Raw genomic sequence first — 26,387 nt, forward strand, 5'->3', positions numbered from 1 at the left:
TTTGCATCTTAATCTTGACTTCAACGGATTATTTAAAAAAAAAAACACCCCAAGAATCTTAATTCTGATATTTTGATGACGGAAAATAGTGACTTTCGTACTTTAAAAGAACTAAACTTTGACCCGTGCGTGCACGGATTGAAATGGAGATTTACGAAATAGATACATCGACACACCGTATTGTTGACATTTACATAACCAAGCTTAAAGCCTACAACCTTACACTCTGCCTAGTTAGAATAATCTAACTGTGTCTCGGGACAGGCCTTCCCCACAGTTAAAATGCCTCCCTTATGGACGTTGTTTACTCAGGGTTTGAGTTTTCAAATAATCGTATGGCACTACAAAAATATTGAAAAATGCTTAACAATGATAAAAGACACCATATCTCAAAATTTTGATCATTGACCTCATATAAATTTTATACCAGCAGAGAAAGGTCAATATACTTAGTTTAATACTATAAATGATTTAGCATTATCATCATTCAGTTTTTTGTTATATTGAATCAAAAAATGGGTAGTAATTTGAAAACTGATAGAGGAAATTCGGACTAGAATATCTATATAAATTGTGAATGAAAACTTAATGCTCTGTATCTATTTAATGTCACTACCATTCATAAAATGTGTTTCATTTGTTAAAGAGTTAAGCAATTTGTATTATTTTCACAATTAAAAAAATCTGAATCATAGTGTAAAATTTTTATGAATTTTTCTTGAATTTTCAAAATGTAAGGTCTATAACACACAATAGTTGGTTTTTCATTATCATCAGTGGAATTTTTTTTCATTCTGAGTAAACGTCATCCTTATGTATACCCGAAATGTAGCAGAAAATTGCAGAATTGCTTCGAAACGATTTTGGAGAAAATTAATGAAGCTGCATTGAAAATAACAGTCAAATTATTCATAACCAACTATTTTGATGCTGTAAATACCTTTAATCTAAAAATTAAATTCACATATTTGAAGAAATGAACACTTTTTCACCAACGTTTTTTTACTCTTTTTTTTACACATCATGTCGACATTCGGAAGTCTCGGGATTTTTCAAACTAAATGCACTATAAGTTAGATTTATCTCCCGTATTTTAAAAATTTTGCGCTTTTGTATTATGGTTTCCATGCAAATGTGACATTGTTGAAACATAAACCAAAGAGCTTCCCGTGACTTAGCGTGAGTGTAATGCGCATGCGCAAGATTGTAAAATCTCAAAAATCAATATGAATTCCGGATTGTTTAAAGGAATTTTTGTTGATTATTAATTAGCGAAGCTGTATTGAGAAAAAAAATAAAAACAAATTGGTATTCTTCAAGTACCAAAAGTTTAAAGTATATAAAACAAAAGAAAGTACTCTTCCGATTTATCGGTATTAAAGCAAAAAAATCGAGTCTATTATTTTAATATAGTAGTATAGATGCTGTCATTCCTTTGCAGGTATTTTCCGGACTCAAACAGTTATTTGCAGTTACTGTCCAATACCAGATATAGTTTACTTTCCTTTTGACCAACGTCTTTGTTTTCCAATTTATTTTAGAATGGAAAATAAAGAATTAAATTAATCACGAGTGATATATTGATAATTTTTAGAATATACATAACTAAATTTTTTTTTTATAAAATAACCCTTCTCTTTTAATTTTGATGGTTTCTCTTTTAACACGATACCATAAGATTTCAATAAGTTATTGTTATAATTTCTATAGAAGATGATGCCGTAATTATTCATTAATTGATAAATAAATCCGTTTAGTGTCAGGTTTTCCCAGAAAATTTGTTGTTGGCGGATCAAACAGCTACACAGTGTATACTTGCCATAAAATCTTCGCAAAATTGTGCATAAAAACTAAAAAAAAAAAGGGGGAGAGGGGGTCCAAATATTCAAAGAAACACGCTTTCTAGTTTTCCTGATATACCTTGTGGAAATATTAGGTACTAAACTCTAGATATCTATCAATCTATCTATCAATCGATAGATGTATGAAACTGCAAAACTGAACGTCTGTGTTTTGTCTCCAAATCTCCTTACTTATCGAATCTTGCACTTGCATCCTATTTTAATACTCTGATCAGAAGTAAATTTAACCATGCCACACTGTACCATACATGAATTTCAATATGTTGGTAAGGGACGTACATCTCAGTTACAATAAGGACTCACCTGTCTCTGTTTCGACCACTGCAGGGACCGGTCGGTTGTTTGTACTGGGTTCTTTGAGGAGCTCAGCCTCTCTATGGTTCTGGTCACGTTTTATCTCGTTGTCGGAGTAACACTCTAAAATATACGTATCAATTGTCTCAAAAGAAATATCACCATTCATGCTGCCAGTTCTGTTAAAGTGTGCCAAATTCAGAACGCATCAACGTCACTTCCGGTTAAGCATGCATCGACAATTAGTCAGCAACAGTACGACCTTACTTCCATGTGAAAGAGAAGCAGCTTTTAGACGTGGACCTGTCCACTTTTAGCTATAAAGTATTGCGCCAGGAACAGTGATCAACCTTTTTGATCACCGGTGATAACTTGAAAATCAATTACTGTCTCTACAAGCTAATAGAACGAGTGTATCATCAACAAGACATAAAGCACCAGTTCATCCCCGCATTTACATGCCATCTGTCCACGCAATCAAGACACGGCGCAGCCCACACTTTTTTTTTCATATATGGACGGCAGTAGAACGTACCAAAATAGTCACCAAGATGGTGAGGGCCAATTGTTTATTCAGTGTCCTTATACGTATTTGTAATGTACATTATGAAAATATTTCTCTCTCTCTCTCTCTCTCTCTCTCTCTCTCTCTCTCTCCATTCTTTTCACTGAAATTGTATTGATTAATTCTCAATTTCCGGATTAACGCTATCGTTAAAATTAAAACAAAACTGCGTTCAATGACCGGAAACAAACAAAAACAACATGCGAAAAATCCCTTGACTGCTCTTCTATATTTAGATCAAAGGATTTGCAAAGCTGCATTTCAAACGAAACATCATCCAATTTATCCCAAATGAAACCGAGTGCTTTTGAAATAGCGGATAACAATGTCATAAGTATCAAAGACAGACTGATTAATAAAATCGCCCTTCTTAATTCATTCAATTTGATTGCCTTTAATGGGTATTTTATCCGATATTACAGGAAGCTTTTCAAAGGCATTATCAGTGTGAACTGTTCTAGTACATATGTACAACGAGAGGCTATATTAATGATATTAACGACATACGGGATATTCGTGAGAGATTGAAACAAACCCCTCCTATGTTACATGTATTCGTTATTGTAGTACTGTTGGTTACTTGTTTTAGCCGGTATTGGAGTCGTACACCCAGATAAACAAATGAACCCATTACTAGTAATCAATTAATATTCTTTATCAATGAATAATATTTTATTAATTTATTTATTTTTTGTAAGGAAGAGAGGAATTATGAAAAATTCTAAAATAGAAATAATTCTTATTGTTCAATTGTTGTCCATTTTTTAAAGTGCATGGTGTGATTTGAAAGATACGTTCTGCCATGGTAAGTGAAAAAAATGTAGCGCAAAAAGTCAAATTAATCAGAAGGAAAAAAACAAAAAAACGAAAAGTTTGATTTCAATAAAAAAAAAATTCAAATTAACACAAAATTAATATATGTGAAACAAAACAATATATCTTTTACTAACAGTTGCTTTGAATTGCTCAAAAAGCAGATCAACAAGAGGCCCATGGGCCACATCGCTCACCTGAGGAACAATAGGTATGATAAAATCAGCTTAATGGAGTCATAATACAAACTATCTGGACAATGTACAATAATACATGTAGATCCTGTATAAATAAAATCCATTTTCCCTTGGATATTCTTATGTTTATAATCATTAGTCCCTTTTCTAACAGGATGATTTTATAGTCATATCATATGTTGAGTATTGCAGTTCTCAAAAAGATCCTTAACAATAGTTTATATATGGGATATAAACGTACACCAACCTCTGAACCTTCTCGTGAGGCCAAAGAATTGTCCTGGGGCCAAAGTCTTAACAATTATAAAGAATCATCTGGCTGATTAGTTTCTGAGAAGATTTTTAAAGATTTACCCTATATATTCCTTTGTTAAGCTTTGACCCCCCCCCCCCCATTGTGGCCCCACCCTACCCCTGGGGATCATGATTTTCACAACTTTGAATCTACACTACCTGAGGATGCTTTCACACAAGTTTCAGCTTTCCTGACTGATTAGTTTCTGAGAAGAAGATTTTTAAAGAGTTACTCTGTTTATTCCCATGTAACACATCGACCTCCCATTGTGGCCCCACCCTACCCCTGGGGGTCATGATTTTCACAATTTTGAATCTACACTACCTGAGGATGCTTCCACACAAGTGTCAGCTTTCCTGGCCGATTAGTTTCTGAGAAGAAGATTTTTAAAGAGTTACTCTGTTTATTCCTATGTAAAACATCGACCTCCCATTGTGGCCCAAACCTACCCCCAGGGTTATGATTTTCACAAATTTGTATCTACACTACCTGAGGATGCTTCCACACAAGTTTCAGCTTTCCTGGCTGATTAGTTTCTGGGAAGAAGATTTTTAAAGATTTACTCTATATAATCATATGTTAAACTTCGATCCCCCATTGTGGCCCCACCCTACCCCCGGGGGCCATGATTTTCACAACTTTGAGTTTACACTACCTGAGGATGCATCCACACAAGTGTCAGCTTTTCTGGCCGATTAGTTTCTGAGAAGAAGATTTTTAAAGATTTACTTTATATATTCATATGTTAAACTTCGACCCCCCATTATGGCCCCACCCTGCCCCCGGGGGTCATGATTTTCACAATTTTGAATCTACACTACCTGAGGATGCATCCACACAAGGGTCAGCTTTCCTGGCCGATTAGTTTCTGAGAAGAAGATTTTTAAAGATTAACTCAATATATATTCCTATGTTAAACTTTGATCTCCCATTGTGGCCCCACCCTACCCCCCGGGGGTCATGATTTTCACAAATTTGAATCTACATTACCTGATGATGCTTTCACACAAGTTTTAGCTTTCCTGGCTAATTAGTTTATGAGAAGAAGATTTTTAAAGATTTACTCTATATATTCATTTGTTAAACTTCGACCCCCCATTGTGGCCCCACCCTCAGGTGAGCTAAAAGGGTTAAGTTTACAATACAATAAGTTGTTAAAGTTGGTTTCTGGAAGAACAGACTTTGAAAATTTTCTTAATGAATATTGACAAATTTTTTACTTTTTTAATCTTTAGTTTTTAAGATCTGTGTACAAACATAGAATTGTGAGCAAATCTCTTTATCTTGCTTATAATTCGAAGCTTAACACTTAAATATGGTTAGTAAATAGAAATTGTAAACAATTAAACACAGGAAACATGCACTACATGTATAACAAATAAAGAACACAATTTATTTTTTCGAAATGAATCATATATATACATGTATATACCTACATATTTCCGTCAGCGATATCAAACTCTATTTAAACTGAATAAACTCGAGAAAATGCCGAGCATCTCAACAAAACCTATTGCATTAATCTATCATTACGCAAAAGATAATGCCGAATTACCGATAGAATGAATTATATTTCAGTAGGCACCTACCCCTACATCAGATTTTGCTTAATTGCGCAGGTAAACAGTTAACTGTTTGATTTACCCAAGTCTCTGTTTGATTTAATACGTAAAAATCACGAAATACAGACGATAGTTTCCAGGTTACAAAGCATAAATAATGAAAAACGAAACGAAAATCAGAACAAGCGAACACCAACGTCATGTGTGAAAACTGTCAACGCATTGAAATATTTAGCCTCAATTTACTTCACAAAATCGGCACCAATATATTTTGCATGTTTCAAAATTTCATTTCATACGCGAACTGTTGCACAACAAGCAAATTCATCATAGTCAGATCGACCCTTTTTCGTATAATGTCATGGCTGCTTTAAACAAAGAACCTCGTTTAAGAAGTATGGAATACGAGTCTAGGTAAAATGGGTATGCAAACCCGGGCCGTGGCAAAATAAAAGCCGGGGCAGATCGACAATCGTCAATTCCAAATATGCATTATTTTGCAGCAATATTTACAGCGAATACAAATATACTAGTCCATCAAATATCCTGAAATTTTAATGAGATTGGCTGATTAATAACTGCCAATCTTTTGTTTTGCCCTGGCCAAGTCTTGCCTACCCATTTTACCGGATGCCGAGCCCGAAGCTATTAAACTGATTGAAACACGCCTTTCCTTTATTATTATTTTCGTAATAAGTCAGATTTGAAACAGAATTACCCCTTAATTTTTGCAATTTATATTTTCCTTCCCATAAGGATAATATATGCTAAACTACGTTGAATTTGCCTCGGTAGTTCTTGAGAAGAAGATTTATAAAAATGCACCCCCTTTTTCTACAATTTCAAGGTTTTCTCCGCTTTGAAAACAGATCGGACTTTTATTTCTGCAATTTATATTCGCCCTCCCATAAAGATGCTTTGTGCCAAATTTGGTTGAAATTGAATAAGCGGTTTTAGAGAAGAAGTTCAAAATGTAAAAAGTTTACAGACGGACAGACGGACAGACGGACGGACAGACGGACGACGGACAAAATGTGATCAGAATAGCTCACTTGAGCTTTCAGCTCAGGTGAGCTAAAAACCATGTCGAGCACAATGGCAACCTACATGTACATTGTATCTTTGCTTGAGTAACTTTTTTCAATTCTTTAATTGTATTTAATCTACAAATGAAGATCCAGTCAAATATGCGTTTTAAGATCCGTTACATGTATCTTATACGATATAATTGTCTTAAAATTTGTAAAAGTTATAACTTTCATAACTTGATTACTGTTCAAAGTGTACGAGGAATAAAAAAAATTATTTTACTTCCAAAAAATACTTGATCAACTCGGACCACACAGCTTGAATACACAAGGTGACAGAGAATTCGAACTGAATTTTAGATAAACTCGCTTAATTGAGACTACAGTGTTTTATAGATCATTAGTGCACTATTCATCATCATTAACATTCAAAGCAACGGATGTATCTAACACTGTTCCTTCAACAGTCGTGACATCTTTTATTTCATTATTCGCTTAATTTGATAAATTTTAACAAGAAATTCCGGATATGAGGGGACAAAATTTAATGAATTACTGTCACGTATTGTACGATAGAGAGGCTTGCGGGGAAAAGAACTTGGTCTTTAGTCAACGATGGATTAGAATTAATCCACAGCTGACGACGTAACTCGTCATTCGTACAAAGAATGATTTATCTTGTTCGCACACTAGTCGATTTAAGAACACGCGCCTAGCTACATGTATAGTTACTGCATGGTATTTTTGTTATTAAAAAATAACAAGAAATATTTACATTTGCAAATATGCTTCCTTATATGAGCCATAGAATAGCGAAAACGTTCAATTCGTGACGTCACAATGATAACCACACGCACTTAGAACCACGTGATCAAATCTTCTGAGAAGCCATTTGGGCTTCACAGGATTTGATCACGTAACCAACCAACTTCATATCCCAGTGAATTCGAACTTTTTGAATTGCTGTTTATTTCTTAAATGAAGATCAGCGTTACACTTGCTAAAATATGTTCATATTTTAATGCAAAAAACTTTATAAAGCACAGAATTAGTGATATTAAAATTTGCGTAATGCACAAGAAATACTAGAAGATGAATTCTGTAAAATAGAAGTGCTGATTAAGGTGGTCAACATACATATTGCTTTTCACATCTACCTTCAGTTTAAGATTAAGAAAAAAATCATAAATTTTTAGCTTTTAAATTTGAGCATTTTCCTATATTTTTATACAGAGCTTTCCTTATAAAGAAGATCAATACAGTCTAAAAATAGCCAAGACCAATCAGCCCTCTTAAGTTGTTGATGATTTTGTTAGTACCCGATAACTTCTCACTTTTTTCTGTGGGTACCTGATGCTACCAACTTTTATTACAGCTCGTTTTATCTATTACAAAAATAAGTTGTGATATACAAGCATTTTCCCATATCCTCTTCTATTAAACGTATTTTCGCTGTTTACAAATGGAAATAAATAGCTAAAAGCGTTGATGATATTTACTTGCTGAGATCATCACTATTCACCTATGTTTACTTACCGGAAGCTGCTGATTCTGATGATTTTGGACCCAGCAAGAGGATATCAAGAAAAGCAGCCGATATATAAGTATCGATGGTTTCAAAGGGCCGGGTTTTGTCCATCCTTGTCTTGATGTCTTCCCAAGAGGCTTTAAAAATCCAGATATTTCATTTCATCCATTCCATCTTAACACCGCTCCTTAAGTATGTCGCGGTTTTTTCGCACTCTGAGTTGACAGAAATATGAAACTTAACCAATAATCATTTCATATTGTATTAATCTGTTGGAAAACAACAAAATCTCATTTCAACACTTCTTGAAAAAAAAGACACAAAAAAATAAACTAAAATCAAATCAAATCATTAAAAGATTTCGTCAGAAAGAGTGCACCGCCTCGTCTAATTTGATATCGGGGTTTTTTTTTTCTCTCAGACACATCGACTCTTCCCTTGTGATGCCACTTTACGGTGAGACGATATTTAGATGGCCGTGCACTCTCGACAGTTACTGTAGTTGTTGTGGAAGAAAAAATGGCTATCTCGCCTGTAAGAATCATTAAAAAGTGCAGAGAAATTTTCAAATGTTCAACGCCATGCGGAAAGTAAGGGTGACTATGGACAATTAGCTGTGAAAATTATTTCACGTCAATGAGCGCTGGAAGAGCAGCAACGACTGCTCTAATAAGTAACGATCGGGCTTGTCATTTGGTCTATTGCTATTCCAAAAAACTAGGCCGGGAAGGTAATATCGTAAAAATTAGCTTTTACGTCCTCGACGAATCGGGAGGAGCATAACAATTTGTATTGTCTGATATATATGTTTTGGTTTTTTTTTCCTTTTGTAAAAATTTGATATCTGAACCGAACCTTAGAGGGAACAATCGCAAATTTCGGGCCTTTCCGGCAGTACTCGGAAAAACACCTCAAAGTTTTTTTTCCGATCTCTGTCGGAAAGGCCGAAAAGTTGTTATTCCGAGCTTTGCCAGATTTGCCCGAGATTCAACGATTGTAGTGTGTAAAGCATCCATGTTTTTGCACGCATGTTTTACAATTATATACTCAGATCTAAGAAAACCTGTTTGTCTGTTTGTCTGTAACCATTAAATACAATGTGATCAACGACTAGATCGAATCCACACACCCACACACGTCCATTCTATTAAATTCAGAATTTATGATGATATCAAGTGCAAAATTTCAATTGTTTAACGAAGTAAATAACAGGCACGTGGCAACGGGAGGGGGTGGGTCCTTCACTCACTTATTTAGTAGGTCAATTGACTCCACCACTTTTTAAGACATCATAAAAAATTGATATTGAAAGTTTATAGGTTAACAGGAAGTTGAGATTCTTATCAAAATATTTTTGTAATGTCTGTCCCTTCTGAATACTAGTGTATGTACTTGAAAGACAATTGCAATGTCAAAATTTGACAAAATAATTAGCTAAATTTTACGGTTTTCATGCATTTATTTTCAACAGGAGGCCGTCAACTGAAATGTACGAGGGTTGATCCAAAAGTAATGTCAGAGAAACGATAAAATCGTGAAAAATCCGCGTAAAAAGACAAAAACTTGTGCTTTGAGATATCTATCTACATGAATTTCAGTTCAGATCTGAAAATTTTAATGCATTATGATAAATATTTCTGAAGATGATATATTTTGTAGAGCGTAAGGTAAGGATAGTCGCCGCAGGCTAGCGACGTCATTTCTATATCTTTGGCATTCTGGTAGAATTTCGTAAAATAGTACTCTATAAAAATTGGCTACGATGCTCTATTCTACATTTATTTTTCTTTTTTTTCATATAGTAACTAATTACTCTTTTTTTAATCGATGGGGTAGTATATTGGATATTATTTAATGTGCGATCAGTTTGTCGAGGTCTCTTCAAGAAGTCACGTAGGTTTATGATATAGCTCACGACTTAAGAGCCTAGTTTTTACTTACCTTCAGAGCGTACATCTTCTCTCTATTTCATTTATTTATCAAAATGACATATGTTTTTATTAGACATTGGAACCACGTTTAGGGCCCCCTGTTCACTCTATTTTAAGTTGATATATATCAATTCCAGTACATTTTCTAGTGATATCTATCCATCGAAGCAAAAAATGCCTCGTATCACTTTTCGCATGTCAAGTCTTTTCATACAAAAGGCATTGCGTAGATATCCAAAATGGACTGTAACGTTTCCTAATTATTTAAAACAGTTAGAAAAAGTCTATGGTATATCTGTTTCAAAAAATAGTGTTGTTTTGGTCTTTTTCAAATTTTGAAGCATGTAATTTATACATACATACAAACAATAAAACAGGCGTAAATTCATGACGCGGCGATGTCACGTATCTATCTAATCATGCTATAAACAGCATTGTTATACTTTCTTGTTAAATACTGAAATCTGATTGGTTAAGACGCAGTTAATAATATTTACTATTACCCTCAGCGTTAGCAACGCACTTGGCAACGGGTAACATTAAAAAATATTACATGCGCGAAAATTATGCGCGTACGGTTCGCTGTAGAATTCACGTTATTCCTATATAAAAGCAGTAAAATTTTCTTAAAAATTTTAAAAAAGACATTCAGTATAACAAAATAAATAGTGCCTGTTTGGGAGGATAACAGTTGAAATTGACACCCCTCGAAAACCATTGTCAACCTCCGCTTCACGTCGGTTGACAATGGTTTTCTCGGGGTGTAAATTTCAACTGTTACCCTCCTAAACAGGCACTATTTATATAATATCTTTTTAAGTGTTTAACGAAATTTAATCAAAATTTTACTTCAAATTAGAATTTTGATAAGGAAAAGTTTGATATATCATTTTATACAATACAGCGCCAGTGTGAAACGCAGTGCATAGTGTGACATTACTTTTGGATCAACCCTTGTATAACGTCACGTCATACACTGATGGAATAAGGTTGATGAGGTTTTTTTTAGCAATTCCGTGCCTCCGCATAGAATCTCAGTAGACGGTGAGAACTAGCGATTCTCGCAAAAGTCTACTTGTGGCCCCGCACTCAGTTTGGTCAGATATGTCTTAATTAAGGAAGGAGTCTTTTCTGGTTTTCGACTTGTCAAACGTAAATTTGATTCATTGCTCATGAAATCAAGGTAAAAGGAAATTAAAATAGTACATTTTTCTTTCTTTTTTATTATCCTACAACTTGGCATAGAAAAGGTGATCAATGTTTAGAATCTAACAAGGACTATATTTTTGGCGTAATATTGGCGTAGGAAAATATCACATGTTTGGCAATTCAGAATTGCTGCAGGTTAATGAGTCTGTTTTAGCATTTTAAAAACAATACATTAATATTGGAATTTTTTACTAATGTGAACTAATGATATGATACTTGGGTTTCAGAATATGTTATTAAAATATGGTTTGCCTATCAAATTACATTTTATAAGCTTTTTAAAGCGCCCATTCTATACATTGATTTTGTGAAAAAATCACTAAAATCAGTTTTTCTCTCTGATTAAATAGTCAATATATTAGCTTTTCTGTCAATTTATATCTTTATATAAAGTCTTCATTATACATAAAAATCAGAAACATCTTATTATTGGAAGCATAAAAAAATGATCAAAATTTCTTCAAAATTTCAGAAAATTAGAGGAAATGCGGGCTAAGCAATATCAATTTTAGTGTTGTGTTGGACATATTTTATTGCCAAAAGGATTGGACACAAGTTCCAAAAACTTAGAATGTCCTCTCCTTGTACATAATATATTACAGTGCCATACAATGCCAGTTAACATTGATAACAGTTATAGAACATGTAATGAAATACAAATAAATCATTAGTTTTAAATCTAGAATAGAATTAGGATGGATAAGAAAGTTATGCAAATAATTTAAAAACTTAGATAAATCTACCACACTTTTGTATAAATGTATGAACTTCTTTAAATATTTTTATGTTTTCATCATAAGATAAAGTGTTGTCACCCCAAAGTAACAAATGTACATCAATTATATTCAAAAAGTTCAGTGATAAAAGATTATACATAAATGATTGTCTTAATGATGAATATTTTTTACAAACGAAGAACAAGTGATGTGCATCTTCTAAACTTCCACATGAACACATTGGGTTGGCTATTATGTTACACCGATAAAGATCACAATTGAGAACACAATTATGCCTTAATTTCGTATGAATGATATTCAAGAATCTTTTACCAAAAGAAAAATACTTAGGAGGTTTTGTATAATTGCTCTGTGGTGATTTCTTAAAAATATTTAACGAAGTAGCTTCCTTGGTATTATTATTCAGACTATTCCACTTACGAATAGTGTCAGGAAAAAATGACTTATTAAAAGCTTCTAATCTACATCTAGGCAAAGAATAGTTTGAGGAGTTTCTAGTATTATAGTTGGAAGTGACATTTCTAATTTCAGGTGTTATGTCTTTTAGATAAGAAGGAACAAGATTGTTATGAATTTTGAACATAGTAGATAATTTAAGGCGGTCTCGTCTCGTTATTAATGGTTCCCATCCTGTTTCCAAATATAGAGAATTTCTTGAGGCTATGACTGAAAGACCTGAAACTATTCTTGCTGCATAAAGTTGAACCTTTTCAAGCTTATCCATATCAAATTGGGTACATCCAGACCAAACTTCAACAGCATACTCTAGTTGTGGTCTTATAAATGATACATACATTTGTGCTAAAATATCTCTAGATACAGTAAATTTAAGTTTTTTAAGTAGACCAAGTTTTTTGTAAGCTTTTTTAACAATGATGTCTATGTGATTAGACCAACTTAAATTTGAAGATAACAATACTCCTAGATGCTTGTGTTGTGAAACATATTCCAAGGTACAATCATCAAACAACAAATTAGGAAATTTTTCAACATTTTTAAAACTAAAGAATACAACTTTTGTTTTTTGTGGATTAAATTCTAGAAGCCATTGCTTTGACCATTCCTTCAGTACATTAAGATCATAATTAAGATTATCTTCTATGACAGAAATATTGTTTGAACACTGTTGTAATGAACTATCATCAGCATAAAGTCTACATATTGATCTCATGTTTTCAGCCACATCATTTACATAGAGTAAAAACAATAATGGGCCAAGAACAGAGCCCTGGGGAACACCTGCATTTATGAATTGGCTGGAAGAGAGTTTGTTTTTATACATAACCTTCTGTGTTCTATTACTTAAATAGCTAATAAACCATTCAAGAATTGGCCCAGAGACTCCATATGATTTAAGTTTATGAATTAGACCCTTATGCCGGACCCTATCGAAAGCTTTTGAAAGATCACAAAAGATCATACAGCAGTAATTACCATCATCAATACTTTTCACAATAGAATGATATGTTTCTAAAAGTTGGTAAACAGTTGAATGTCCAGGCAAAAAACCAGCCTGGTATTTATAAAATAAGTTGTTGGCGTGTAAAAAATTGTATAGATGTTTAAACAAGATTCTCTCAAAAATTTTACTAATACAACTCAGCAATGACACAGGTCTGTAGTTTGATGTGATAGATGGATCATCTTTCTTAAATAAAGGAATTACATGTGCCAATTTCCAGCAGTCAGGAAAAGTCTTAGATGTTAGTGATTTGTTGAATAGAAGACACAAAGGTTTTGAAATAGTTTTTTTTGCAGGATTTGAGCATTTTGTGACTTATACTGTCTGGGCCTACTGCTTTATTAACAGGTATTACTGACAAAATGTCAAAAACTTCGTGTTCTTGAATGACAAGGTTTGAAAAATTGTCTGTACACTTGTGTTGCAAAATAGGTAAGTCCTTATTGTTATTATCTAAATTAGAATCAATTTTAGTTTAAATATTTATTCCAATTTAGTAGTATAAGCTGATAAACATTCTGAAATTCTTTCATTTCATTGAAGAATAGAATCTTCAAATCTTAAACAAATGTCTACAGAACTACAAAGAGCTACACTTATTTCTATCATCCTTTATGTTGAGGAAAAAGGTAGTGACCTTGACCTGACCTTTATGTAAAAACAAAAAGGTCAAATTTGATTAAACTGATAGAATCATTTGGTAATATGATCCGTTTGACTGTGTCAAAATTTCATGAATTTCTTATTATACGTTTGATAATGAGAAGACTCCTTCCTTAACGGTGTTCTTCATCTGTTGGTTCTTGATGCTCATCTTCATTCTTTTAGAATAGATTCTTTGACCACGTCAACACATGCACAAAAGAACCTTTTGTAGAGATTGCTTTTATCTTGACACATTCAAGAATAGAAAATTGTATGCACGATGATTTTCTAATGAAGTATTTATTTAATATCATTTATGTAAAAACGCTGTTTTGTTGAAAATAAGATATACCACACAATACTTTGCCGGTCTTCTAGTAGGTTCTTAGGTGACAATTGTCGTAGTTGTTCTGATTCATCTTACAGAACGCAATCGATGCAAATATTATGTGTCGGTAGATGTAGACAGATATTTGAAGTAAAATTAAATTTAATGAAATTGCTTCCATATTCCTGAAATGCCGTATTTTCATGCAGCTAATAACGATATATAACTCATATTCTTGAGTCAAAATCACCAAACTCTTCATCAATATGGACAAAAGAAAAGTTTGAAACTTTTTTAAAAATAATTTATTTTCAACATCTAACATAAACATTAAAACAGAGCCATAAGGGTGTTGGTACCTCTAATTTTATTAACACACAGTACATTATTGCAATATATTAGTAAATGGATGTAAATTGATATATAACATTGATTACTGCACGATGACCGTGAAAGTTGAAAATTGATAACAATGCAAGTAAATAGTGTTCAATTTGTTGAAAGGACAGTATATGGCAATATGTCTGTAGACAAAAACATTGTATAACGTTAAACCTAATTATACTCAAGCCTATTGATGATTCAAACTTTTAACGTGGCATTTGATCGTAGTCGCTAGTCCTAAAATAAGTCCCCGACATCCCGTGACTTATACTTTTTATGAAAGAACGTCATAACTTGGCAATTTCATCCCAATATAAAACGGTTTTATCGCCAATTATGGTTGCTTATCTTTGTAGTGCAATGGGTATAGCTTAGATCTAATGACCCGAAATTTGAATGATGAAGCAGGGGCTTTTGTTTTTCATGAATAGCAACACTTACAGCTTTTTTTTAAATTTATGACCCCCCCCCCCCCCCTTGGAGAAAAAAGTATCATTAACTTCCTCTCATTTTACGTGTAAACTGTAATTCTATATCTATAAGAAGAAAAATATAAGCTTAAATGCAAAACTTTTCCCTATGAATTGGAGGACCCTTAATATCATATTAACAGGTTGTCATTCATGCGATATATAAGGCATTATAATTTAAAATTATCATCGTTAAACCTATATATAACATTGGCTACTGTATATACCGGTAATCATAGCATTCCCAAAGCAGATGAAACACTTTTCAAAAAGTTATATTTTTCTATATTTAATATTCATATTCACCCACCCTGTAACACTTGATTTTGCTCAATTGTTTGTAATTAATGTTACACCGACAAGCTTGAAATTGAAATATTAGATTGCTGGTTTCATTATGCAAAATGTCTTGATTAGGCGTAGAGCCAACACCCTGGCGTTGCAAATACCGAAGAACCCTATATGTTCCGAAGAAACGATGATTTAGTTTTCCTCATGGTATTTGTGCATCAGAGCGTTAAGCATGGGGGACTTGGACATTGGTGGCCTCCTGCTCTCGAGGGCCTCGATACGGTGGTGCAGCATCTCGTTTTTGGCGATGAGGCTCTTTGCCAAAGTACGGCTGTAAAACAAAAAAAACCCATTCATTATAGCTATCGGAAACCTCTGGTGAAGATACCTTAACATATAACATATCTCATTTCAGACGATAATTGATTGAGTGTCTCTGCTAATTGGAAACTTCGGGGAAAAAAATTATACCATGGAAATAGCAAATAAAGTGCTGCAATTTCTATGCAAATTTCAAACACTAAACTGGTGATTTAAAACAACGAAAATTTATGGGATCTCTTAAATTGTTGACTTTTGAATGTTATCTCTTCTTAAATTGCTTCATGCACTTTAACGACATTGCTCACAATGACAATGCAATATTGTTTTCATTATGTGTCCTCGTTTTAAACATAGATCAGGGTATTCCTTACAATCATAAACATTGCGACTTACTAGTGAAGAAGATCCTGGAAAATCTCGCTGACTTCCTCCTCGGAGAAATGGCTGCCGGGCATACCGACATTGGTGGGCCTGTCACCACCATCCACATTGATCTCAAGGTTCAAGGTCAGGGGAGCTATAAATAGAATTATCCTTGTATTAAATCGGTGTCAAATCGTAGGGTTTTTTTCCCGAAAAATTAAAAGATACTTTAACTTCAGTCGAATTACAAAAGAGACAAAATAACTGTGTGTATGGTCTGAATCTTACCTCCATATTGAGGAGCTGGGCCCATGGGCATTGGGGCGGGCTGCATTGGGGGCATGGTCTGGGCCATCATCATTTCCTCGATCATTGGCCAGTATTCCTGGGCTTTCTCCATGATGTACGGCAACAGCTTGTTGGGCTCATCTGTGGTAGGAACAAGGGTTTGTTAAATCTTGATGTGTTTACATGTATTTATTCATGTTGAATCTATTCCTTCTGTGAGCATCTGGAGATTTTAAGAATAATGAGGGCAATAATACTTTTAATAAAACATACCGACTGGGACGCCGAAAGCTCTCAGTTTCTCCATGATTGTGTTTGTAATAGAGTCGAAGCTGAAACCTTCGGAGAAATCGAATCCGAATTCCTTGGCCTTCTCGTTGGCGATTTCTCTGACTTTCATGAGGGACTCCTCTGGTTTCTCTGGGTCGACTTCAAACCCTGCCTCCTGCAGATCACTGATGATGTTTTTGACGATCATCTGCTTGAACTCATCGTTGTCCATATCAGCTGTAATGATGAGAGATATTTTTGAATCAAACAAATACAAAAATGTTTAAAATATAGAACCTCATTAAAATTTCGACACACTTTTTTCCCCTTAATATTTATTTAGAATACTGTAGATGAAGAAGCAAGCTTTTATTTTGAACAATCGCATTAAACAACCCACTTCTTCTCGAGAGAGAAAAAACCCCGCGAGTATGGTGTTTAAAGAAAGCAAATATATAAAGAATATAGTTTTACATCGAATTGAACTCTTTAAAAAGTCCAGACCTAGATACAGTTTTGTGTGTAGCTGTATTTGATACTTACGTTCTACGCCATAAGATACTTTCATCTCCTCCAGAATCTGTCTCTTCAGCTCTTCGGGGTTGCTCAGGTCCAAGCCTTCCTCCTTCAGGTCTCCCATGATCTTCTCCTTCAATTTTCCGACAATGTCGCTGGTGTCGACTACACAAAAGTTAAAAAAACACGTGCTGTTAAATTCACATGTCAAACAATAGAGAAGGAGATATAAGAAACGTTAAATAGTCTGAAAAACACCTTAACACAAAATATAGTAACTGAACTCACCATCCTCGATTTTCATGTCAAGGTCTTTCTCGACCTGTTTCAGGAGATCTTTCTTCATCTTGGGGATGATATCGTTGAGATCACCTGAAAGTCATATATGAAATGAATTATAGAATGCCTTTTATATACCGATGCCAAAATACACATTTGTATATAGCGCGCCTTTATTTTAAAAAAATGCAATGTTGATGATCGCGTTTCCTAATGCAGGTCGCATATACAAGATATCCCAGTAATAATTACACATATGAAGGTCACCTTCAATTCCCATCCCTTTCATCATGTCCTTGATCTGGTCAGTGTTAAAGGCGGCGTTGTCCTTGACCTGGTCAGCCAGGGCGCTCAGGTCCATGTCCTTGGGCAGGTTCTTAACCATATCCTCAAGCTGGGACTCGTCCACTCCTGGAACAGTCAACAACTACGGTTAGTTTCATTTATTTTTAATGGGGGGGGGGGGGCAATGATCGATGTATCTTCCCCTTATTGAAAATGTGTGGTAATCGTATATATTAACAGTTATTAAAGATGCAGCGGTTATCAGGTTGTGACATACCCATGCTGTGCATCATGTCCTTCATTTGAGGGGGGAGGTTCTTGAGGGCATCCTCGATTTTCTCTGGGGTAAGGTCTTTCAACATCTCTGGGTTGATGCTTGACATCATGCTTGAGATGTCCATACCGCCAAACACTGAAAAGCAAACGTTGAACAATGATGCAAATCAAATGTAACAGTAATGTAAGATGGACGGTTTGTTTTCGGATACAGTAGTGTTGTTTGAGAATCAATTTTTAACCGTTTTCTAGTTCTTGCTTTGTTTGATTTTCTTTAAAATTCAATATGGAAACTGGATGGTCAAAATTGACCATCAGATTTTTCTGTAAATTTTTATATTGATTTATCTACTTATCATTTAGTAAAGAAAAAAATTAAAATATTCAAATTTAGAAATTGAATATTTGCTTTCTTTTAATATACAGCTCTTCTTTTTTGGAGATTGATATAGTGTAAAAATGACCACAACCATCAAGCCCTTTTAAGCTTTGCATCATTTTATATGATTCCAAACTTGATACCAAGAAGATGCATTCTTTAGTATCAAAGCTCAACTTGCCCAAGGTTTCAACAACTTGACCGCAAACTTACTTTGGCCCATGGCAACTGTTGCCAGCATTCCAATAATTACAATTCGGATCATTTCTACAATAGAAATATAAAAGAATAAAGCACTTGGTAATGGTTTGTATTGAATGGGGGTGACAATGATACAAGATTCACCTGATGTCAGCAATTATTATTTGCATGATTTCAGACATCAATCAACAATCTCTTAGAAAAATAAAGGTAGCTAAGGAATTTTCTTTAAAAAAAAATTGTTGCACATATAATTCAACCACATCTACTTACTGCTTGCGAGTTCACTGTGTAACTGACTAAAATCTGGATTTCCCGGCTATATATATTACCTCTGATGTAATATGACGGTTCGGGTAACATCACATTCGGGTAACATGTCGATTACGGAAGATGCAATATAACTTAGGGGCAACAGGAAGAAGCATGAAACAAACGTGGCACCGTGTAAATTGCTCTCAGATAGAACAGCAGACGGCAAGGTTTAGGATCGTCTGCAGTTACGTATTAATCCGTAATTCACAAGTTAAATGAAAGTAATATTTTAATGGCCCGAGGTTGTGTTAAAACATCAGGGTACACGGTAAATATTTGTTTTATAATAAACGAGATACAACTTCCCTCTTTTAGTTTATACCTTTACTTATCGTAAATATTTTGTATGGGGATTTCTTCAAAAAGGTAAGAACAAGCCGGATGCCAAAGAAAGTTTATAATAATACAAATTAATTGCTTTTATATTCGACAAAGCGGATCCATCAACAAACAGATCTTTGCTAAGATAATAAGATGCTTAATACGGATTCAAGTGTTCAATGCAACTTTGTAAAATGGATAATTAAATGTTGCTATTCCCTTATTTTTGTAATCACCAATAAGTTTAATTAAATCGATGTTGTTGTATTTAGCTATTACTTTATGATGACATTATACATGAATTATGATATTGATATTTATGTCCTTTCTGATATATTTCATTTTATCAAATCAAATATACAACATGACTACTTGTTGTATATTTGATTTGATAAAATGAAATATATCAGAAAGGACATTTACTTACAAGTAATTTTTCTCATTTATTGGATTATAAATAGAAAAAAGAGATAATTATGATCAATTATAATTTAAAGGGTCCTAAAATATTAAACATAACCGCTTATTTCTTTTGCAACAAGTAGCAGTTTTTTTTAAAGCATATTGCTTGATGTATTATTTCATATCGTGTGTATTTCAGAAAATAAATGTATATTTTAAATAAAAGTATGTTAGAAAATTTTTCAGAAAACATTATCATTAAACGTATGTTTTCTTTTTTTTTTACTCCAGAGTTACGCTTTTTGTCAAACAAATTCGTTGATTTTAAATGCTTTAGGATAATTTACAATAAGATTGTCACGCATATTTAATTTGATAAAAATGAAATATATATGGAAGGACACTTGCAGAGATTCGCTTTTGCTACCTTCATAGTCCGTATGAACCCCAAAAGAAAGGAGTTTACTATTCACATAATTTCATCTCTCTGTCCTTTCTGACATACTATACTTCTTGAATAAAATCTGCAAATGACTACTTCAATATTTCAGAAATGATGTCTTCTTAACTCTCTCCGATCTATAGTTTATTATCTATACAAATGGAGTGAAAGTTCGTAAAGTCGTTGTTTTCGATCCTTACGAATTTTGACGTCAATCCGTGCATTTTCAATAAAGTTAAAAGTTTCTACGAAAAATATGCCTCAAAGGCATAAAATATAGACATCATTATGCAATGTAAACATTTTCCAAGGATAACGGGTAAAACGCTGTTATTCACTATATGAACACTGCTTAAAAATACCGGGTACATTTGAAGACAGTTTTTAACGTTTTTGAAAGGCTTTTTTTTTTTTTTACATGTATACTGGTTTATACACAGAATTGGTTTTGTGAATAGCACTATGAACACAAAGAAATTTCTGAAGAATTAGAGAAATAGAAAACATTTAGCAGATTTATATTAAACATTTATATCTTTATTATTGACATATATTGATATACCAAAAGACAATTATGTATACTACAGTAGGCTACAAGCGTTTTGCAATCGTTATACACATGTATATTACATGATAACATTTTATAATAAATAGAACAATCGATCAAACATATGATCAAGAATTCATCGTCTATATTTCTTGTTTTATTACTGGAGTTAAACAAACATTATTATTCCTAGATTATTATTTACACTAAACTAATGTTGATATCTTTGCTTCAATCTTAATTTTGAACAATGGAAACAAATCAACCCGGAAGTATAAGGACTGCTTATCAGATAAGTAAACATATTCTACAGAGATCCCAGCACTTTTAAACTGATGTAAACTAGTGATTTATGTTGTATATTTGATAAGATTAAACTTCTCCAAAAGATTATATTTTAAAATGCTTTCCCCACTGTTACATATATTAAGTATCTATGATAGATTTTTCAAATTATATAGGTAAAAAAAGATAATGCAAAATGAAATGATAAAAAAGATTTCTACTTGAATGTAGAATAAGGTAAGATTTTTCGATTGAAAGTGTTTCTGCAATTTTTGGTAGACTAGATTTTTTTTTTTAATTCAATTCACTCAATTCATTTAGAACCCCATCTCTCATTTTTGATAACTAAAATTATTCGTAATGTAATTTTTCAATTTAATTTGAATTACTGTGTTGAGACAACTTATATAATTTCTAAATGCCATTGATATCATTTTTTAAATTCATCTTTGCAAATTATAAAATCAAGGAGTGGACTTGAAAAGATTTACATGCATCCCAGCTTTAGCAAATTGTAATGCAATCTTATTTAAGAAGAGAACAAACGTATCTCTTTTCAATTCCCCTCAATTAAAAGTGTGTAAAGATCAAAATGACAAGAGATAGTGGGGTGTTTATATCACGCGTTCAATTTTCCATTACTTATGTACATACTGTAGCTGTAAAATATTTCCACTTTAACGTTTGTTTTCTCTTTATCAGAACAATACTACGTTAGTTTCATTGGTTAATAAACGCAAATCACAAATAAAAAAACACAAAAAATAAACATGATTAGCAAAAGTCATGTTTCTTTTAGATAGATTTTAATGAAGTAGTATACAGGATTTGTTGAAATTAAATCAATTCTAAAACGTTGTAATTTGATGCCTTATACATCTGTTATGTTGTTCTGGTTCGAGTTGCAGGTCTCCATCGCTGTTCTTATCTCGCGGGGTTTTTTTCTTCTCCAAACTCCTTTTTATTTATTCCTCAGATCTGGCCATGATGGCGGTGAGCAGGGGTGACCTTGACATGACTGGTCTGTCCAAGGCCATCAGGCGGTGGTGGAGCATTTGGTTCTCGGCGATCAGTTTCTTGGCCATGTGGCGGCTGTAAAAATTAGGAAACGTAATGTCTACCATTCGTTACCTTAGACTTCAACGAAATCGGTACTTTTTACTAACATTTGAATAATTATTTTTTTCAAGTCAAATTGTTTCAAACTACTCACTAGTGGAGAAGATCCTGAAGCATTTCCATCATCTCAGCCTCTTCGTCATACTCTGCAAATGAAATTAAACAACTAGCATTCACATTTTTTCTTCACTCTAAAGGATATTATGAAGATTAATGGAGTTATAACCCAATCAACGTTGCACAGCTCTTAGCACTGTTTGATAGCTCATTTATTCGGATTATTTTACAATTGGAACGTGCAATAGTTTGACAAAACTTACGATATCTTCCACCGAATTCTGACTCTTCGTTGTCGTCAATGTTGATTTCGAGGTTGAGGGTCAAGGGCATGGCTAAATTAAAACAAATTGAAAATACCAAGATGCAGTTGAAATAATTAAGCATTCACGTAATTGGATGAATAAGGATACATTTGTCAGCACACAATGCAATCCGAAGACACGATCCGATCGGAACTTACCGAATGGTGGACGCTGCATGGCCATTGGGTGCATCACTGGCATTGGTCTCATCTGGGGCATCATTTGGGGAACCATCTGGGGAACAACCTCGGGTTCTGTAAGGGGAGCGTTGTTTTTTATTGACCTGTTTTTGTTTAGCTATTTTATTGATGAATTTCTTATCTTTACAAAGTCTTAAGCATGGGCAAAAAAATAATTATGAAATTGCTAGTTGGTGGAAGGTGGAACAATGTATGTATCAGAACGTGCGTTGGATATATGATTGATTGCTCTTACGCATGTTGCTAAGGAACTCGAGGATGAGTGGCTGGTATTCCTGGAATTTCTCCATCAGGTAGGGGATGAGTTTCTCCTGGTCATCTGGAAAAATAGATAAAACGATATCTTCAGAAACATTCTCTATTTAAAATATAAGAGTTGAGGGTAGACTCAGCTCCTCACTTAATGTATTGCACCACCGCTTAAGGCTAAAATTTGGGTCCCGAGACACAATGTTGATGAGATTTCCATGTAAGACTATTTACCAACTGGAACGCCATTCTCTCTCATGGTTTCCATGACCTTCTTTTTGATTTCGGGCCATTCCATCTGCTCGTCGATCTCGAATCCGTAGTTCTTGGCCATCTCGAAAGCCATGGATTTCAGCTTGATGATAGCTTCCTTTGGCTCCTCTGTTTAATATGAGGAACAGTTAATTATGGCTGCTATACAAGTATATATTATGTGAAAATGTATTCTTAACGATATTATCTTTGTTAAATATTATAGGTTAAAATTTGATAAGAATCAATACCAGGATCGATGTCGAATCCTTTTTGTTGGAGGTTGATCAGGAGATCCTTCAGAACCATCTGTCTGAACTCCCCATCGTCCATGTCGGCTGCAGAAAAAAAAACCCCAAAAACTTCAACAACTAACACAACATTTAGTCTATTTTGTATCGATAAGACCAAAGAAAAATGTAATAAGAAAAACGGCTAAAGTCGTTAACGACTTACGGGAAACGCCAAAGTAAGCCTTGGCTCTCTGGATGATGGACTTCTTGGTTTTCTCGGGATCTTCGGAGTCGATCTCCACTCCCTCTTCCTTCAGACGATCAATGGCGACCTGCTTCAGTTTACCGATGACGGATTCCTCGTCATCTGTGATACAGACATTCATAGAAATAGTATTTCTTAAATGGATTCGACATTTATTCATCATTTCTTTCCGTTTCAAAAGACAACTTACCGTTATCAAAATCAATTCCAAAATCATCCTTAAATTTATTTTTCAGCTCGCCAACAATTGCGGGGAGCTCGTCAACTGTAAAGAGTGGAAAGTTTTAGCTAAAACTGACACATTCAAAGACTGAGCTTGGGTATTCATCGTTCAATGAGTAACTACATCATTGATCCGTGTGAATTTAAGCTAACCTGGGACACCCATCTGTTCAAATGTATCCTTGCCGCCGGCGAGTTTGTCGGTCATCATGGAGGCGAGGACTTTAGGGTCCTTGGGCATCATCTTGACGGCCTGCTCAGCCTGTTCTTTTGTGATTCCTGCATAAATTCACACATTTTGCTAAAAGTCGCCGCTTACAATAAAATCTAAAATGAAGCTTGCTATGTGATAATTTATCGATCAGATTATTTATAGAAACCAGAATGGTAAGTGTTTTGAGACAGTTCATATGATACAAAAATGACAAACAATGAGAAAATAAATGAAAAGTTGAACTACTTTTTCGAACTTTTTGTGTAGTTCAACGTTTTCGAACTTTTTGTGTAAAGGAATGAAATGGGCATGACCCGAACTGTGAGCGCATTTAGAGCACTAACCCATGCTTTCCATCATTTTCTGCATTTGGGGGTTCTCCAGAGCTTCGTTGATTTTCTCGGGGGTCAGGCTTTTCATTGCGTTCTCAATGGCTCCTGGTGGCATGTTTTTCAGCATGCTTTGCATATTACCGAGGTTTCCCATGAGTCCGCCCACTGATTCGAATAAACGATTCGTATAACAATTTTCATTTTTTTTTTTTGCAATTTTACTGAAATTCTGTCAATTTTATCACAAGTGAAAAATAATGGGTTTTCTTTAAGATTAACTTAACCAAAAAATAATAAACAATGTTTGTTATTACCATTAATTTTGGCTTAAACACAAATTTTTACTTGTTTATATATTTGCTTTGTGACAACGAGGAAAATTAAATGAACGAATTTGGTGGTTAACAGGGATAATCTCTATGCCTTTTCTTTTCAATAGAGATATCAAACAATATACGTTATCCTTGTTTGATTTGTCACTATCATTGATTATCAAATTTAACAAAATTTTGTTACAGTCAACTTACTGGCTCCTAAGTTCAGACCTCCAAGGTTCATGCCAAAGGCCATGGAGGCCAAGGCCCCAAGTACTACTAATCTAAGCATTCTGAAAGAACAATATGGAAACACTGATGATAAAGTTCCAAGGCAAAAAAATATATCTGCAACAGTAAAGTTCAATCCTATGAAATAGATTTTCTACAGATGTAAAAATGAAGATAACGTACTTCTAGTTGGGATAAGAGTTCAGGTCTTACTAAAGCAAGTGGGCCCAGTACATATACCCTTTAAAGAGTCACGTGATAAGGAGACTATGACAAAGCCAAATGAACCCGAACCAAAGGGTGAGCGGTAGAGGGTATGGTTTGTGCAAATACGTGTCGAACATTGTTTGGGTCCATCGCTTACATCCGAACCTCTAGGGCCTCAGGGCGAGAAGAAGAAAACGCGCACTGGTTGGTTATTTGGAAAATCCGATCATTTTAGGTGTAATCGCAAGCCTTTCGTACACGAACTGACTAATCTGGGTATCCAATTATACTGAATTACGTCCTCCGATTGTATCATCAGGTTCAGAGATACATGTCGCTGTTTATCAAATGATAAATGAGATTGGTCATTATATATTGGTACTACCCATAACGCGTCATTACGGATGATCTAGGTACTTCTGCTCCTTTGTTTTAAAACATAACTTTTCTGATGTCTTCATTTCATAAATGCAGAACAAGATATCAAATTATTTGAAATGAAAACAGCATTCTTGGTCGGGAGTAGGGGTGGGTTGTTCAAAGAAGTCAAATTGCCTAGAGAGACTTCGCTAATGTTTGATAAAAGGTTCTGGTTATTTCATAAAAACATCGTATATCATTTAAGGATTATTGTTATTACTATAAGTAATTCACATTTTGACGATGAATACCACTGAGCCATATTCTAATGTTTATGATTTTATCTTAGATGGCTCTAGAATCGTTTCCAATCGAGCTAATAAAAAATGTGTTTTAGCAATAAAAAAATTGTGATATTACGAGGAATGACAAACAAATAGGATTTTCCGCATTGATTCTTCAATACACTGATAATAACATGGGTAACGTATGGTCCTTTGACAATCTAAATTCAAATTTCTAGAGAAAAAAAGACGAGATAATACTGGGAACAAAAGATTTTCATTCCAGAGCGTAGTTAGAAATTAGCGAGTCTTGGACACGCAGTGACAAGCCCTCGTATTTACTTCCGCTTTCACATCAATCTTCTGCTGTCAGTGTTATGCGGCTGTTTTTCGGTTAGATCATAAATAGATCCTCTGGGCATGATTTTCTGTAGCAAACTTATGCGTGT

General features: G+C 34.1%; 3 protein-coding genes across 4 annotated transcripts in view; all 3 read right to left on the reverse strand.

The window, feature by feature from the left end:
- Positions 1-8,421, reverse strand: part of LOC105318672 (equilibrative nucleobase transporter 1) — a 52,650-nt gene extending 44,229 nt beyond the window's left edge. Inside the window, exons 1-2 of the mRNA XM_034482643.2 lie at positions 8,153-8,421; positions 2,166-2,279 (exon numbers count right to left, since the gene is read on the reverse strand). Of these exons, the coding sequence (XP_034338534.2) occupies positions 2,166-2,279; positions 8,153-8,255 (217 nt within the window). The 5' untranslated portion in view covers positions 8,256-8,421. The remainder of the gene's footprint in view (positions 1-2,165; positions 2,280-8,152) is intronic.
- Positions 8,422-15,585: 7,164 nt separating this feature from the next.
- LOC105318673 (hypothetical protein) lies at positions 15,586-19,159 on the reverse strand. 2 transcript variants are annotated; one of them, XM_011415902.4, is made up of 10 exons: positions 19,056-19,159; positions 18,795-18,848; positions 18,204-18,338; positions 17,909-18,052; positions 17,651-17,734; positions 17,390-17,527; positions 16,850-17,083; positions 16,577-16,717; positions 16,319-16,442; positions 15,586-15,932 (listed from the first exon to the last, which is right to left on the reverse strand). In XM_011415902.4, exons 2-10 carry the CDS (start codon positions 18,844-18,846, stop codon positions 15,794-15,796), a joined length of 1,191 nt encoding a protein of 396 aa, XP_011414204.3. In that variant the 5' UTR covers positions 18,847-18,848; positions 19,056-19,159; the 3' UTR covers positions 15,586-15,793. The 2 variants fall into 2 exon arrangements, with proteins under 2 accessions (XP_011414204.3, XP_065935106.1); XM_066079034.1 differs by having other exon boundaries at positions 17,894-18,052.
- A 2,872-nt stretch (positions 19,160-22,031) lies between these two features.
- On the reverse strand, positions 22,032-25,344 carry LOC105318674 (uncharacterized). The gene is made up of 13 exons (XM_011415903.4): positions 25,271-25,344; positions 25,070-25,149; positions 24,555-24,707; positions 24,150-24,275; positions 23,965-24,039; positions 23,733-23,876; positions 23,528-23,614; positions 23,259-23,405; positions 23,011-23,094; positions 22,734-22,829; positions 22,534-22,605; positions 22,308-22,359; positions 22,032-22,186 (listed from the first exon to the last, which is right to left on the reverse strand). Exons 2-13 carry the CDS (start codon positions 25,146-25,148, stop codon positions 22,060-22,062), a joined length of 1,242 nt encoding a protein of 413 aa, XP_011414205.3. The 5' UTR covers position 25,149; positions 25,271-25,344; the 3' UTR covers positions 22,032-22,059.
- Positions 25,345-26,387: the final 1,043 nt, after the last annotated feature.

This window comes from Magallana gigas, chromosome 3 (genome assembly GCF_963853765.1).
Source record: "Magallana gigas chromosome 3, xbMagGiga1.1, whole genome shotgun sequence".
NCBI classification, from domain to species: Eukaryota; Metazoa; Mollusca; class Bivalvia; order Ostreida; family Ostreidae; genus Magallana; species Magallana gigas.

Bases quoted from the DNA above. Each gene is read 5' to 3' on its own strand.
- LOC105318674 (XM_011415903.4), bottom strand. From the start codon at position 25,148: ATGCTTAGATTAGTAGTACTTGGGGCCTTGGCCTCCATGGCCTTTGGC. The intron at 24,708-25,069 runs GTAAGTTGACTG...TATTCGAATCAG, and splicing joins AGGTCTGAACTTAGGAGCCA to TGGGCGGACTCATGGGAAAC. The intron at 23,877-23,964 runs GTAAGTTGTCTT...TCTGTATCACAG, and splicing joins TGGAATTGATTTTGATAACG to ATGACGAGGAATCCGTCATC.
- LOC105318673 (XM_066079034.1), bottom strand. From the start codon at position 18,846: ATGATCCGAATTGTAATTATTGGAATGCTGGCAACAGTTGCCATGGGC. The intron at 17,735-17,893 runs GTAATTATTACT...TATGACTTTCAG, and splicing joins TGAAGGTGACCTTCATATGT to GTGATCTCAACGATATCATC. The intron at 16,443-16,576 runs GTAAGATTCAGA...TTCTATTTATAG, and splicing joins CCCAGCTCCTCAATATGGAG to CTCCCCTGACCTTGAACCTT.